The following is a 15,298-nucleotide window of genomic DNA, read 5'->3' on the forward strand; positions in this document are numbered from 1 at the left end:
TTGTTTAGGGTTGTATGTTGTTGGGCAATTAGTTAAGACAAAGACTGAACATTGTCCACCCAGTTACCCACATGGAAGCCATGGGTGACCTCAGAGATGTTTGGTGCAGTAATGAGAGTGAAAACCAGTTACCGTGGCAGAAAAGGAAGCAGTACATAAGTTGGAAAAGGCAGTAAGATTACACAACTCTTTGACTGGGTGAGATTGCGCACACCTGTAATCTCAGTGGCTCGGGAGGCTGAGGCAAGAGTTCAAAGCAAAGAGTTCAAAGTTCAAAGAGTTCAGCAAAAGTGAGGTACTAAGCAACTCAGTGAGACCCTGTCTCAAAATAAAATACGAAATAGGACTGGGGAGCTGGGAAGATGGCTCAGTGGTCAACTGCCCCTGAGTTCAGTCCCTGTACCCCCAAAATATTGCACAACTCTTTGAATCCTTGGCTATCATAGACACTTAATCTGAAAAAAAAATTTAAAGAACTTTTTGTAAGTGTTAAAATGCTGCTAAACTGAAACATCCATTCAAAATGTGTTCCTGTACTTGAGTGTGTTCTCTGACATCCTCTCCACCTGCAGGCCCTTTCCCAGGTGCAGAGTTGAGCTAGTTTTCAATGGTACATGTAATACTAACTCTTCATTACAAAAAAAAAAAAAAAATTGAATGATTATTCTATTAATGTTTTAGGTAAACCTGAACATATATGTGTTTTTTGCACTCCTAGTGTGTATGTAAACTGTTTTCATAGTGTGGTTGAAAACAGAACCTATCTTGTTTTTTAAATGGTGTAGTATTTGTAGAGTTCTTGGCACATAGGTAAGTGATACAGAGTAGATATTTAATGTTTTTGCCTCCATTCCAAAGCTTTTCCTTCCAGATGTTAAAATGATTGCATTGAATTCTGTGACTATAAATCTAAATGAATCTACTTAGCCAACATATTTAGAGAACACATTTATTCAGATACAATTTAATGTAATCACCTAATTGAGTAGGGGATTAGAGATGTTTAGTCATCCTCATGTTATCTGGAGAAAAAAGAGACTCAAACATTATAAAACAAAGTGCAATAATGTCATCTGGGTTCCCTGGGAAGTCACTGTATCAAGAGTGAAGATGAAGTGTAGTGAGTGGGATGTTCGTTAGGATGTAACTTTGTCATCAACATGAGTGGCTGGGTAAGTGGGGGACCAGGATGCAGGAGCAGGCAGGGATAAAAGTCAAGCTACTGTGCAGCCTCAATGATGAGCTCAGCTCAGAGATCTCTGGAGTGGATCTCTGGATCTCACTCAGAGATCTCTGGAGTGACCAGTCATTAAGCATGGAGTGCCACAGGAAGGGATGTGATCTGAAAGAGGCAGCTCCCTGCAGCTGAGGCATTTCCTGTCAGGACTGATGTAGCAAGGCTACAGTATTCCAGAGTAGAGCCACATAACCTTCACTGAGGAGGGATGGATAGACTTTGCAGTCAAACCATCACACAATGAGAAACGTCCCCCAGAACCCTTACTATCTGTATTGATACAGGGAGTGCGGTAGAGGAAGCTGCAGTTAGGGATGGCTCTACAAAAAACATCTAGACCTGTTAGTATACTCCTTGTAATAACTTAATAAAACCTGGTTTCCAAGATGATGATGTTTCTTCAACCAACATCAGCATCCAGTGCAGCATCCAAAGTATCCAGATACTGACATGCCACTGTCCATGGCTAATACCAAGAATGTTGATGCCCTGTCTTGTTCTCTCCTTGTGGAATTGAAAGTGCCTTCTCAACTAGGGCTGCTGAAGTAGGTTGCCTGTCCCCTACACCACTGGCTTCTGGCATTATCTAACCATGCCTAATGTTATCACTAAGGGAGCAATTCTTTTATTTTCAATGGATAAATTTCCAAAGACAACCTACATCTCAGAAGCCACTTGGTTTAATGAAACTCTGTGCATTTCTTGGGACACCAAAGGGATGTTTTGACTCTAGTCATAGAAGTGAAGTGTTTTTTATATCTATCTAGTTATACGTATGAGGTGTCCCCAGTGTTTCTGTTAGTGGAAGAAGCGGTTCTGAAGAAAATGATTGAATTTATTGGCTGGAAAGAAGGGGATGGAATATTTAACCCAGGTGAGTACAATTAGTTATTGCCATCACCCTTCCACTATGAGCATCTAAAATTTTATTCATTTGAGGAACAACTCCTTGCAGATTTACACATTACAGAAAGTTGGATATTAAAGATGCTACTTGGTAAGCAAATAGCTTATGCCTTTCTCCAGAGTGATAATATTTTGCATAAATGCTAAATAAATGACATACATACTTAACAAATGAGATGTCTACAATTTAGGATTTATGTCTAACACGAACGAATTTGTCTGCTGTTGGGAATTTGGAAAGGCAATATTAAGCCCTCCAAATTTTTAAACCAATTTTACTAGAGAAAGTTCCTAAAGTGAATTTGTTTATCTTATAATTCTTTTTTCCAATTCAGAGATGAGCACATATTTTTATTTCAATTTTCTTGATCAAGTGACAGACAGAAAAAATATTATTAATTATGTGAAGAAGTGGGCCAGACATGCTGGCACACACCTGCAATCCCAGCTACTTGGGAGGCTGAGGAAGGAGGATAGCAAGTTCAAGACCAGCCTCAGCAACTTAGTGAGATCCTAAGCAACTTAGCGAGACCCTGTTTCAAAATAAAAAATAAAAAGTGCTGGGGCTATGGCTTAAGGGCTATGTGCCCCCTGTGTTCAATTCCCAGTACCGAAAAAAAAAAAAAAAAAAAAAAAAAAAAAAAAAAAAAAAAAGAAAGAAAAGAAAATTATGGGTACTTGGGCACTGACCCTAATTTTGAAGCTCAAACACTGAAAGCTTTTAAGTGTGGAAAAATCACTGGAATGAGAAAATAGACCGAAGTTTCTGTATTTGCTGAGACTGAAAGGGTTCTGGAGTTGGAGATTAAGGAATAAGTGAAATATTCAGAGTAACGGGTGGAGGGTGGTATTTGGGTGACTTTCACATTGACAGCTTTAGCCTAGAGCAGTCATGGCCATCCCTGCTTTCTACTCTATTCAGTACTTTAGGTACTATAACTTCAGGCCATAAGTATGACATTTAAATTTTGTTTTTGCAGGTGGTTCAGTGTCCAATATGTATGCAATGAATTTAGCTAGATACAAATATTGTCCTGATATTAAAGAAAAGGGACTTTTCGGGTTGCCAAGATTAATCCTTTTCACATCTGCAGAGGTAAAACATTATTCTTAGTAATTAAACATACATTTTTCTGATAATGAATTATTTAAGAAAACTTATTTGTTTGAGGACCCTTGTTGTAACTGTATCCTATACACTCATGATTAATAAGCCTAAGTATTATATAATACTGCTTTCTAAAGGAAATTCTGATGGGCCTAGTATTAAACCCCTGGCTACTCAATTTTGTACACCACTTTTTAAAAAAACAATTTGAGGTCTGTTATATTTTCTTTGAGTTAAGAATCTTCCATTCAAAGTGCTATCTTTGAATTTTCTCTTTGAGTATCTTGTGTATTAGAACTTATATGATTACTACTGTTCTCAGCTATTTGTTTTCTACTCACATTTTCTTGTAAAATTGCTTTATCTGGCTAATATAATGGGTTCACATTTTCATTTTCAAGGTGAAAGGAAGATATTTGGTAACAATTAACATTACACACACACACATACAAACACATGCACACATAATCGGATGTTGCCACTGTCTCCTGTCTCTAATATTACTCTTCACTAAAGCGCAAGGTCAGGTTGTAGATTCATGCATTGACTTTGAGCTGGGCTGCCTGGATCCAGTAACCATCTCCATCACTTGCTATTTGAGTGACTTTGGATAAGTCAATTAACTTCTCTGTGCCTCAGTTTCCTAATTTGTAAAAATGAGTGTATCAGTCCTCATAACTAATACATTATGCTAAAACCTAGTAGCATAGAACTATAACTATATATTATCATTTACAAGTCTCAGGATAGCTGGGCAGTTCTTCAGTCCTTGGCTGGGCTCCCTTACATGTCCAGGGACTGGCTGGTCAATTGCTGATGTAGGAGTGGCCCAGCCAGGACAACTGTTGTGTCTCCCCTCTACCCCATGAATCTGTTAGCCCCTGGCATGTAAGTCTTGGTGTGTTCTCATGGCAATGGTGAAGGTGATCAACAATATGGCAACATACTGGGCTTCTTGAGTCTTAGCCTCAGAACTGGCACATTGTCACCTCTTCATCATTTTCATGACAAAGTAAGTCTCATTTCTGAACCCAGATCTATGGGAAATAAGCTATACCTTTAAGGAAACTTGCTGCAGTCACCAGGAAGATACAGATAGCAGTGAAGAGTTGGTCCCATGAGGTGGCCCAGGCACCTCATAGTCATCACTGATGAGTGAGTTGTTGCAAAGACTAAATGAATCTGGGACATCATGGAGGTCAAAAATATTAGCTATTATTAATAGTAGGAGAATGAGCCACCTATAAGAGGCAGGTAGAAATGGATGGCACAGTTAAGTACAGTCTTATCTAGAAGATTCTTATTTTTTCCTTTTTCTATTTCTGTGTGATTCCAGTGGGTGCCTTTGTCCTTCTGTCACTGCTTCCTTTCCAGGTCCCTGACAGAAAGTTTAACTTCTTCACCTTCTATGGGAATATGAGGTCTCTTATCACAAACTTGAGGTGGGCGAAATCTGAAATCTCTATTATTTCCTGCTGGGATTTCCCAAATCTGTTATTTTATTCTAAGAACAAAAGTTACTTTATTATTGCAAAAGAATAAATTGTGCCCAAAGTGATCCAAAGTGCAAGGAAACCCATCCACCCCCATGTTTTCCTCCTGTCTTGTCTAACCATCACTATTTGCATCAGTACTAAGGTGCAGAGTAGGAGTTGGAGGCACCTGAGAAGAATCCTCTTGGAAGTGTCATCTGTTCAGATCCTTGACCCAGCCACCCTGACCCTTCTTCATACCATGTTCTTTCTGTAGAAAGAGAATGGTAATGTGGACAGCTGGGGAACGTAACCGGTTATTTGGGATTATTGTAGAATAGGGTTTCCCTCTCCAGGTTCCAGCTTGGATATTTCAGTCTGAGGAACTCCAGCAGATCAAGAAAGCACCAACTCTTCAGTGTTTGGATTGCCAGTTTGGATTTTCCAAGCCTGGGAAAGCCGATGAATTGGGGCACGGCTATCTGTTCAATGCCTTTATTTTTGCCCTTTGAATTTTTCATTTTGGTTTAAATTTTTCTGGATTTTTCTTTCTGACATAATTGCCCTGAAAAGGGGGAATAAATCATGTTGAAGACTTGACTAAACATCACACCTGGGAAAGACCAGTAACACAGGTGTGGTTGGAGAACAGAGAGTGACAAGAAATGGAGTTCTCATGTCATTATAGAACCAGAACTTGGGACTCAGTGAGATTGTTTGTTTTTGTTTTTGTTTTTGTTTTTCCCAGAAAGAGCCAAAATGCATGCCATGGATAACAAGTCTGCAGAAGCTGGTGCCAGAAAAATCAAGAGCTGGATGTGAATTCCCAGATAATTTCTATCCCTGTGAGCCCACTGTGGCCTTGAATATATGTTTCCACCCCTCCCTCCAGACTCTACCTTTTAGCTCATTCCTTCCCTGCTCTGCCTGAAGACACTGTGACATAGCATTTTCAGTACTTTAATTTATATTTTAATGACTACCTTCACTGCTTATTGTAACGGTTTGATCTATTTTGTTTTGTTTAAAAAGTTAAAGAACGTTGTGTTTACTAAACAGTCTTAAACCCTATGGAACTTTTCTTTGTTTTGTTTTTGCTAGATCTTCAATGTTTTCTTTTAGGTGTGTGGTCCATGGCCCAGAGGTTGTGTTCCTTACTGTCTTGTTGGGTCACCTCCGCCCGTTTTCATGCTGCCCCAGGTGACTTCATCTCTGTCTTGCACCATCAAATGTACACTGTATTCCCCCCAACTGAAGGCATTTTTGCATTGTTCAGGTTTGAATTCTGATCCAGCTGTTGATAGAGATCTGCAGAATCTAATAGGGTCAAACTTGTGCTGTCAATATATCCGAAGTAGCCTCCTAGGTGCTAAAGGAACTTATTGGAGAAAAATAATTGAAGTAATAAATTTATGACTTGGTTAGTACTTTGATATAGGCATGTGGAGATATTAGGTTTGTAAAGTTCCTGAGTAATTCAAATCATTTTGGGAATCCACATAAAATAGTGTTCATTGTCTGTCATTGAAAAGTGAAAAGTACAAAGAAACTCACCTCCCAGGCCAGTGACAAATGGGACCAGTTCATCTTTAGCAGGGTCATTGCCGGAGGGAACAATTAAGATGTTAGGGGCACGTGGCTGAGGGTTTTGCCTCTTTACACTCTGCACCCTGGTGCCTTACTGCGTTGGGCTGGGGTGTTACCTCCAATCTTCTCAAAAGGCACAAAGAGGTTCCTTGAGCTCTCCTGATGAACATGAGGCTAAGTCCATCAATCTGGATTCTGGTTCTGGTCTCTTTAGGAATTGAATCTGTGGTGTGTTTTTGGAGAAATCCCCTAGATATTTCATTTCTTCCTTCCTTAATATGTAGCATTTATCAACTCCACTCTCCCTTCCAGCTAATTTGAATATCAAAATAGTCAGCCCTGAAAGGAGTCCACATATCCAGGGCACAGAGCACATTGAGGAGAGAGCAGTAGTTCACTGAGAAATCCAAGGTCATAGAAAAAAAAAAAAAAAAAAATCCTTGCAGGAACCAGAAAGTAAAACTTCAGCTCAATGCTGTCTTTCATGTAGGCACTTTCTGTTTTATCTTTATAGAAATGAGTACCCGCTGAGATTTTTGCTTCTTCTGTAGATTTATGAAATCTACAGGGAGATCAGGTCTTAGAACGACTGCCTTATCTTTTGCCAGTAGTGGAAACAACTGCCGTTTGTTTCTAAATGCTGTGGTTACTTCTGAATTCCAGCCTTCCAGGTTTTTCCTTGCCTTGAAACTACTCAGCATGTCAGAAGCATCCCCCTTTCTCTTTCTTTTCCCCTTCCAGGGTTCTTTCCTTCTTGTCTGTTTTCAGATGTTTAAACTTCAATTTTACAGACTTTTTATCTGTCCCTATCCATTTGAGATTGACTTTGGGCTGTACTTTGCCCTGAGGTACTTAAAGACAGCTCTGCTGAAGCTATTCTTAGTCTGATTACAAGATTTTTATTCAGAAGAGCTATTGGTTAGAGATATTTTGCTATTTCTCGGGGGTAAGGCACTATGATTTTCCTTATAGTCAGATGTCTATGGGGGTAAGCTAGTATTTATCATTATGAAATCAATAGCTATTTGGTTGCCAGAGCTCAAATCTCTGGTGAGAAATAATTCACCTTAGCTATGTCACCTTAGCTATGGCAGGCCTGTTACCTCCAAACTGCATAGGCTGATGTATCAAGTAGAGAATTAATTACATTTTCATGTACAGTATTACTCTTCAATGTGCATATGTTCTTGTAACAACCCAAAATAAATACATCCTATAGGCATTTTGGATGTGTCCTATTTGATATTTGGAAATTAATTATTTAAGATGGCCTCATTTTTTCCTGATGGTGTTACCTCTGCATTTTATTTTTACAGAGTTAAAAAAAGAGCTCCCAATAAAACTCTCTTGACAAAAGAAGGAAAAAATTACCACATTTGAAGGAATACATCAAGTTAAGTGTGAAGGCATGACTACTCTTTTAATGTATTCATACCTACAAATTAAATTACTAAGGTTTTTTTGGTACAATAATGTCCTTTAGCACCTTCATTTTTCTGGCATGAGAAAGAATTAATTGACCACCTGTCCTCACTAATATATAAAGAACGACATCTCCAATGTTTGAATGCTAATTATTTTAAAGGCTACATGTGGTGGGGTGGGGGGAAGGCCCAATAATCTAAAGAATATTCCACTATTTGCTAATAAGAAAAGGACCAGATCTCATTCCAGAACCATCTATTAGCCTCCTTCATGCCACAGCTGATTAAGTAGAATGTCTATACATTAATACTAGTTTTGTTTTTAGGACTTTAGTCTCACTCCTATGTGTTTAATTTCTGCCTTATGTTCTGTATTAAATAAGACTGATCAAGTGTCTGATCAGCATTTATAACCCATTGTTTTCTCTTGGAAATAATTAAATTCTTCAGTTTGTTTTTGCAGTCTTTGATATACAGTCTTACTTTCTCCTAAGAGGATTTTGAGTCAGCAGTGGACTAGATTCTAAGTTTCCATTAATAGTGAGCCTTCGAGCATCAAGAGAAAATTTTCTCCACGTTATAAAGAATAATAACCACGGTGACCAAGTTTGTTCCATTGTTAGGGTTTGTGTTCAGCCCTTTTTGTATTTTGAACCCTTTCATTCTCTAACAAGCTGATGGAGTAGACATTTCTTGATACAATCCCTTTATAGATTAGCAAACTGAGGTGCAGAGCATGTGCATTATTTGTTCATAAATCCTGGTTTCTCGACCCCAAAGTCAATGTTCTCAGTCATTACACTTAGGAACTCAATTAAATTACTGTTATCTTTTTCTCTTATGCAATAATGTTCCAAATATTGTGGTCAACTCTAAAGACAGGCTCATTTAGATAAAAACTAATACATTTTTCATGCTATGCATTCATTTCTCCCCCTCCCCTCTTACCCCTTTAATTTAGTGTCATTACTCCATGAAGAAAGCAGCGTCTTTTCTTGGAATTGGTACCCAGAATGTGTGCTTTGTGGAAACAGATGGAAGGTAATGGGGACAGGATCTGGAAGCCTGGTGGTTGGAGGGAAAAACTCATACTGTTTCCAAAGCAGTAACCATTGCCTGTTGATTACTAAATGTAACTGAAAGTCTTACATCTATGTCCTTTAGAGGTAAAATGATACCTGAAGAACTGGAGAAGCAAATCTGGCAAGCCAGAAAAGAGGTGAGAGGGGGAGAGAAAGAGAGAGAGAGCGAGAGCAAGACTGAGAGAGAGAGAGAGAGAGAGAGAGAGAGAGAGGGAACGAGCAAGCACAAGTGCATATGTGTGCATCTGGGGAGAGAGAGAGAAAGAGAGAGAGAGAGAAATGGAAAGAATGCAAACAGCCAAACCCATTTCTATGTGTGGGAGAGAGAAGAGAACATGTTGGAGTTAAAATAAGGAAACTCATTTACAGATGTTCTATTTCCAGGTGGTTGGCTCTCCATGGTCTGTGGAATTTGTTGGATATACTCATTCCCAGGTGGTCTGAGCCTTTTAAAACACTGACATCACCGTATTCAGATTTCCGGGCAAGAATAAGCCCTAAAGATGAACTTAGCCTCTCCAGCAGAGGCCCAGCATCCACTCTGCTGTATAGCTCCTTCTCCCAGAAATCTGTAGGCCAAACCAGTTGGCTGCATTCACAATGATTGTTGACTTCTTGATCCATCTCTTCTCCCAGTTGCTTTCAACCCAAAGTCCATCCATTAGTGCCCCCTCAAACTGGATCTGGGTCTAGCATTTCAGAAGGTAGAATGTCCTGTCTTCCTCACCTGCTAGAATATATTAAAGCTAAAATGCCTGCTGTTAGAGAAGACAGGGCATGACCCTGTACCTGCTTTTTGAAGAGAAAGCTCATTATTTTGGTGCCAACCATTTGCTCTTTGGACCAAAAATCTCCTGGATTTGGTACACCTATCTCACTGCCTCCCCACTTCCTCCCTTGCTAATGGAGTTTCAGATAATTTTCCAGTAACTTCCCAACAGGTAGCAAATGATGAGGCCCAGGAAAATTAAAAAGCCCAGCTTCTGATCTGGGATGTAAGTATACCTATTTTCATAGGAGTTCACACTCTAAGAAATGATGGGTTAATTTTTTAAAAAGTTTTAATATTGTATTTCTGTTCTTGTACTCATCAGGGTTTTTTTTTTTTTTTTTTTTTTTCAAATTTTCATAAAAATCACCTTGTCCTGGCACATGTTAGGTTACTTTATTTGGTTTAAAGTCTATATTTAAACAATTCTGCTGTTCTTGTGGCTGTATTGGCTTCAGGTGTGTATCCTGAAATCTGCATTTATTTATGTATTTATTTATTTATTTATTTATTTATGTATTTATTCTTGCCATTCCAAGGACAAGTAGATGTGATAATAATCTGGTGGTTCAGATTAGCATACGCCTTTGACATTTGTGTAAAATTCTGCAGAATACTGGCTTTGAACCACAGATACTGGTTTTGAGTCTTAGTATTCTACAGAAATTCTTGTCAAAGAGAACTTTGATGATGTCATGGATTCTCCTTGGTAGGGAATGCTGATAGTTTCCTAGTCCTCATCAGCTCCTTCTCCCTTCTGCTTCATCCACACCCCATGCCCTCTCATCACCATGGGACTAGTGTGAAGCAAGCTCTGACATTATCTCAGTCCATCTATAAATCACTGAGAATATCTGTAAGAGATATGTACTCTTTTAAAAAAAAACCATGATTATATTTAAAAACTTAAATTTTTTAATACCATCAAATATTCACTCTATATTAAAAATTTCCCCATTGCCTTTTAAAAAATAATTGGCCTGTTTAAATCAGGATTCAAACAAGGTCCACACATTGCATTTGGTTAATATATCACATAAGTCTTTTCTGATCCATAGCTTATACCTCCTTGTTTATCTCCTACCATCAATTTGTTAAAGAAGCCAGGTCTTTTGTCTGGTAGAGTGTTCCATATTATGGATTTTGTAGATTGCATCAAGAATTGAAACTCTAAGTGCTCCCCACCACCCTGTCTGTAGTGTAGAATTTAGATCTTGAGACTCAGTGAGATTTAAGTTGGATTTTTTTTTAACCAGGAAGTTTTCCTTTTGTCCTTCTGTCTGGACATATCCCATTTCCCTCTTTGTGCTAACACTGCAGTGGGGTTTGGTGTCAGACCACCTATTATAAAGCCCATAGTCAGTCCCTCACCACATGGATTTTGCTGCCATTGGTGGTCATTGTCTAGGCCCATTATTTCATTAACGGATGTTCTAATTCAGTTTCTCATTCCTTCTTTATTTATTGTCAGGCACTCTCCTATAAAGAAAAATGTTTCCTCATCCCTATTTGATTTCCCTCAGGAAGCAGTTTATACATGCAAGGCAGGATCAATGATTTATTCTTTCCCTTACTGACAATTTTTCCAAATACTGAGTTAGTTTTCTATAAACATGGTCTCCCAAATTTTTGGTATCATTAATGATTCATATTTCTTTTCTTCTTTTCCTTTCCTTTCCTCTCTGTCCCTTTCCCTTTTTCTCTTTTTCTCTCCCTCCTCCCCCTTCCTCTCTCTCTCTTTCTTTCCCTCCTTCCCTCCCTCCCTTCCTTCCTTCCTTCCTTCCTTCCTTCCTTCCTTCCTTCCTTCCTTCCTTCCTTCCTTCCTTCCTTCCTTCCTTCCTTCCTTCCTTCCTTCCTTCCTTCCTTCCTTCCTTCCTCTTTCTTGTGTTTGGCGTTGCTGGCATTTGAACCCCCGGGCCCAGTGTGTGCTAGGCAAGTGCTCTACCACTGAGCTGCAACAATTCTTATTTCTAGCACAGTGAGTTTTATTCCACTGCAGTTGCTATTTTTTTTGCTCAATTTTTTGTTTGTTTTATGAAATATATGAAGCCAACATAATTTTAAAGTTGAGAACTTAATAAAAGAAAGTCTTTTAAAAGTCAAAAAAATTGCTTTAGACACATTTAAAAGTAGGGCAAGAGGGTTAGAGCTGATATGTCTTTTCGGTTTTCTTTTAAGTCAGCTAATACTTTAGCCTGGATTTATTCTGAACAAACCTAGCATCCATTTTGAGATGATAATACATGATGAGTAGTTTTTTTTCCTCAGTAGCTTAGACCTAGTTGTTTTGTTTCAAGCTTTTAACTCTTAGGGTTTCAGATGTAGGGAACCATACATCAGCTTTTTTGTGTCTGCTGGGATTCAAGTATCTGGTGGATCACAAATCCATTAAAAAATCTTTTAAGCAGTGACCTTTACTTGATGCTACTACAAAGACAGTGAAAACCGTAAGGCACCAGAGGTTTTAAAGTGATTATTGACAAGCCTGAACTAGTATGACCACAGAATATTTTGGAGGCATTTTTGTGTATGAATATTTGAAATGACAAACTTTCTTAGGGAATACAGCTCATTGGCAGCATATGATCAATAACGTGTCTACTGAATTTTCTTGTTAATGTATGAGGTATGAGGAAGGAAAAAAATATGGAAGGTTAAATCCAGATTGCAAAAGTTTAATTTCTGGGCCTGTTGTATAGGAACATTTTTTTAAAGGTGAGAAAAACTCATTAATAGGCTACGATAGTGTGCATAGGTATTTTCCCACAGCTGTCAGAGTGTCATATAGTCTATGAGGGAAAGTCCAACCATTAAAAGACACCTTAAACAGCTTTAGCAAATTACTTCTTTTGTTCTTTTGTTGATTGATGTACATCTGTTCTCATTTCATTTAGGTCACTGACATGATAAAGACTTAATCTGTTGTGTTTGAGAACAGGGAAGAATTTCCAAAGCCTATGGTTTCCCAAGGGCTCTCTCACCTTCTGGCCTGGCTGAGAGGTTTGGGGTAGACTCGATTCTGTGTGTCACAGATGTCTCCCAAAATGGCAACTGGACTCATTATGTACCATCACTTTGATTCCTGTGCATCTCAATTTGGAGATGTGGGACCAAGTGTTCTTGCTCTGCCCCACTTTCTGTTGAGAAATAACATCTTTCTGTCAAAGGTCAGTTAAATTGGAATGAGTTTGGTTCAAAACACAACCACCCCTGGCATCAAAGGATAAAAAAGAATATTGCAATAATAATGCACTTCTTGATAAAACCGAGGGAAAAACATAACTCCATGCTAAATGGAAGTAGAATGATTTTCACAGGCAGTGAAGTGGCAGGAGTCACTTATTCCTCAGGTGTTCTAGAATCCTAGGATTCTAGTTGCTTGTCTCCACCTTACATTGGTCTGTAAGTTTTCCCTCCGGGATGCTTTCACAGTAAGCAGCTCATCTCTGCTGCCATGCTGGGATCAATCTGTTTGGAAACAATCTGTTGTATTCTTCCTCTGCCCTGTAAAGTCCCTTAATGGGGTTAGGGTGCCTGGCTAGCTTGACTGCCATTACCATTCATCTCTGTGTGTGCCCCCATACTCTCCCTTTCCTCCCCCATCTTCCACTGGCACCTGTTCTCTCTGCAAGATGCAGCAACAAGTGGAGGAGGAGGAATAATCATGGCAGGAATGATGCAAGTGCTCTTTTCCAGTACTTTCCAGTGAATTTCTCAACTGTAGCACCCATGTGGAAAAGGCCTCCCCACAAGAGTGCCTGATTCTCTCTATTCAAATTTTGCTGGGTTTGTACCTGAACACATTCTTTGTTTTGCAACCACGCTAACTTTACAAGGAGACAAACAGTCCTGTGTGGTTTACCCACCGAGTGGTTTGTCTTCCAATCATTTTCCTTTTTGTTTTGGAGAAGGGTGACAATGCTGGCACTATGGAAGCCTAAGATACTCCCCCAGGAAGAAACTGGAATGTGCATACAGAATGTCATTTTGCCTTTGCCGTTGAGGCTGTTTATTCTGCCTGGGCCATGCTTAGAGCACAGAATACTACAGAAGGAAAATGAGAGCAATAATAGCCAGGCTGTGTATTGACCTATCACAAAAGACTACTGCCCTCTTAGCATTTGTTGAGACCAAAGTCCACACAGTGTGGAAGTTTAAATACACCCATTGAATTAACCACCTCCTCCACAACGCCGGTATTGATCTCTGGATGCATAACGCTTTGTGTTTCCAACCAACTTCGGTGGTGTTGGTGACAGTTCTCTCTGTGTGTGGATCCTTCTCACAGGGGACAACACCATTTCTTGTCTGTGCCACCTCTGGCACCACTGTGTTGGGCGCCTTCGACCCTCTGGATGAAATAGCTGACATCTGTGAGAGGCACGGCCTCTGGCTTCACGTGGATGTAAGTTCACCTGCTCACACACACCTGTCAAACTTCTTCGTCTTTCTGCAGCGTGTTCTCAGAACCTAGATGCGAAGTCCCAACTATTTTTAGTTGTGCTTCTAATCTGGGCAAATTAGTATGTCACTTTCAGTGAGGGTTAAAGAGGAAAATTCTAAGACTTCATGGAAACTTTGATTAATTTTCTGGATTTTACTTCACTTTTTGTCCCTCTCCCCAGGGCTATCTGTTTGCCTCCCTGAGTCATTGAGGTGGCTGAAGTCAGGGATACATTTGAGACCATGGTATTAGGAAATTTTGGGCAGGGGGAAGTGGGATTCTAATCTGCCTCTTCTTCATTGTGATCTCAAGCCTTCAGATCACAGTTTCTTCCTTTGTAAAGGGAGATGGTTGATGTGGTTGGTAGAATATCCTCTCGCTCTGAAATTATAAGATTCCAATCAGCCAGAAAAATGTAAAAACTACATTATTTAATTGCATGCCATAATTAAAACCAGTTTTATATGTATCTATCATAGATAATTATTTAAGAAGGTTTGAGATGATTTACATTCTTGTGTAATTTTCTAACTTAAAAGATTGGCTCTTTTTCTAATTAATTTTGTGAGTCCTGGGGTTATTCATGATAAAGTTTCCCTAAAATTAAAGATAATTTTAAATCTACTTATTCAGGAGTTAAAAAGTTGAATTCAACTAGTTGTGACTATTGTTGAGCTTTTTGGTTATCTCTCATTTTTTTTTTTTCTTATTTATATATTTATTTATTTAGTGAGACCAGAACATAACTAGTTTGATTCTACCCAAGAAAAGGGGCATTAGAACATTCTGATGAGACTCTAGGGAACTTCCTTCTGCTGGAGGAATGGCTCAGATCCTCATCAGAAAAAAATATTTTTTGACTTGGTAAACAGAAGGTGACTGAGCATTTGGAAGACACAGCTCCATAACATTTTAGAATTCAGATGATTTTATGGTTTCAAAATAAAGTGTGGCTGATATGATGTGAAGGGAATTCCTCCAAAGTTCAAGGTTTTCATTAAATGTGTGACAATATTTGGTGAAAACAGCACGCATTACGAAGCTTACTAGATGATTAGCATGCCAGTAGCACTACTTCAGGTAGATTATTTGCAACTTTTTAAAATGGGATTTTGTATTTGTATCTGTTCATATTCCAAGTTACATCTTATTGATTTTTATAGACTTAGAAGCATAACAATACATTACGTCCTAAAAGATAATATGAAGTGAGTACTTTTGTAACTGTAGAAATAAGGAGAAACAATTTAATACATCAGCAATTGTACT

At 38.8% G+C, this 15,298-nt stretch overlaps 1 protein-coding gene and 1 long non-coding RNA gene across 3 annotated transcripts in view; one reads left to right on the forward strand and one right to left on the reverse strand.

Moving 5' to 3' along the window:
• Positions 1-15,298, forward strand: part of GADL1 (glutamate decarboxylase like 1) — a 506,342-nt gene that overhangs the window by 380,847 nt on the left and 110,197 nt on the right. The window contains exons 8-12 of the mRNA XM_079113990.1: positions 2,005-2,111; positions 3,124-3,239; positions 8,696-8,775; positions 8,899-8,953; positions 13,874-13,990. Of these exons, the coding sequence (XP_078970116.1) occupies positions 2,005-2,111; positions 3,124-3,239; positions 8,696-8,775; positions 8,899-8,953; positions 13,874-13,990 (475 nt within the window). The remainder of the gene's footprint in view (positions 1-2,004; positions 2,112-3,123; positions 3,240-8,695; positions 8,776-8,898; positions 8,954-13,873; positions 13,991-15,298) is intronic.
• LOC306645874 overlaps positions 14,065-15,298 on the reverse strand; it is a 29,309-nt gene continuing 28,075 nt past the window's right edge. For both annotated transcript variants that reach the window (XR_013759751.1, XR_013759752.1), the window contains exon 3: positions 14,065-14,410. This is a non-coding gene — a long non-coding RNA (uncharacterized lncRNA). The remainder of the gene's footprint in view (positions 14,411-15,298) is intronic.

Source organism: Sciurus vulgaris (genome assembly GCF_902686455.1).
Source record: "Sciurus vulgaris genome assembly, chromosome: 16".
Classification (NCBI taxonomy): domain Eukaryota; kingdom Metazoa; phylum Chordata; class Mammalia; order Rodentia; family Sciuridae; genus Sciurus; species Sciurus vulgaris.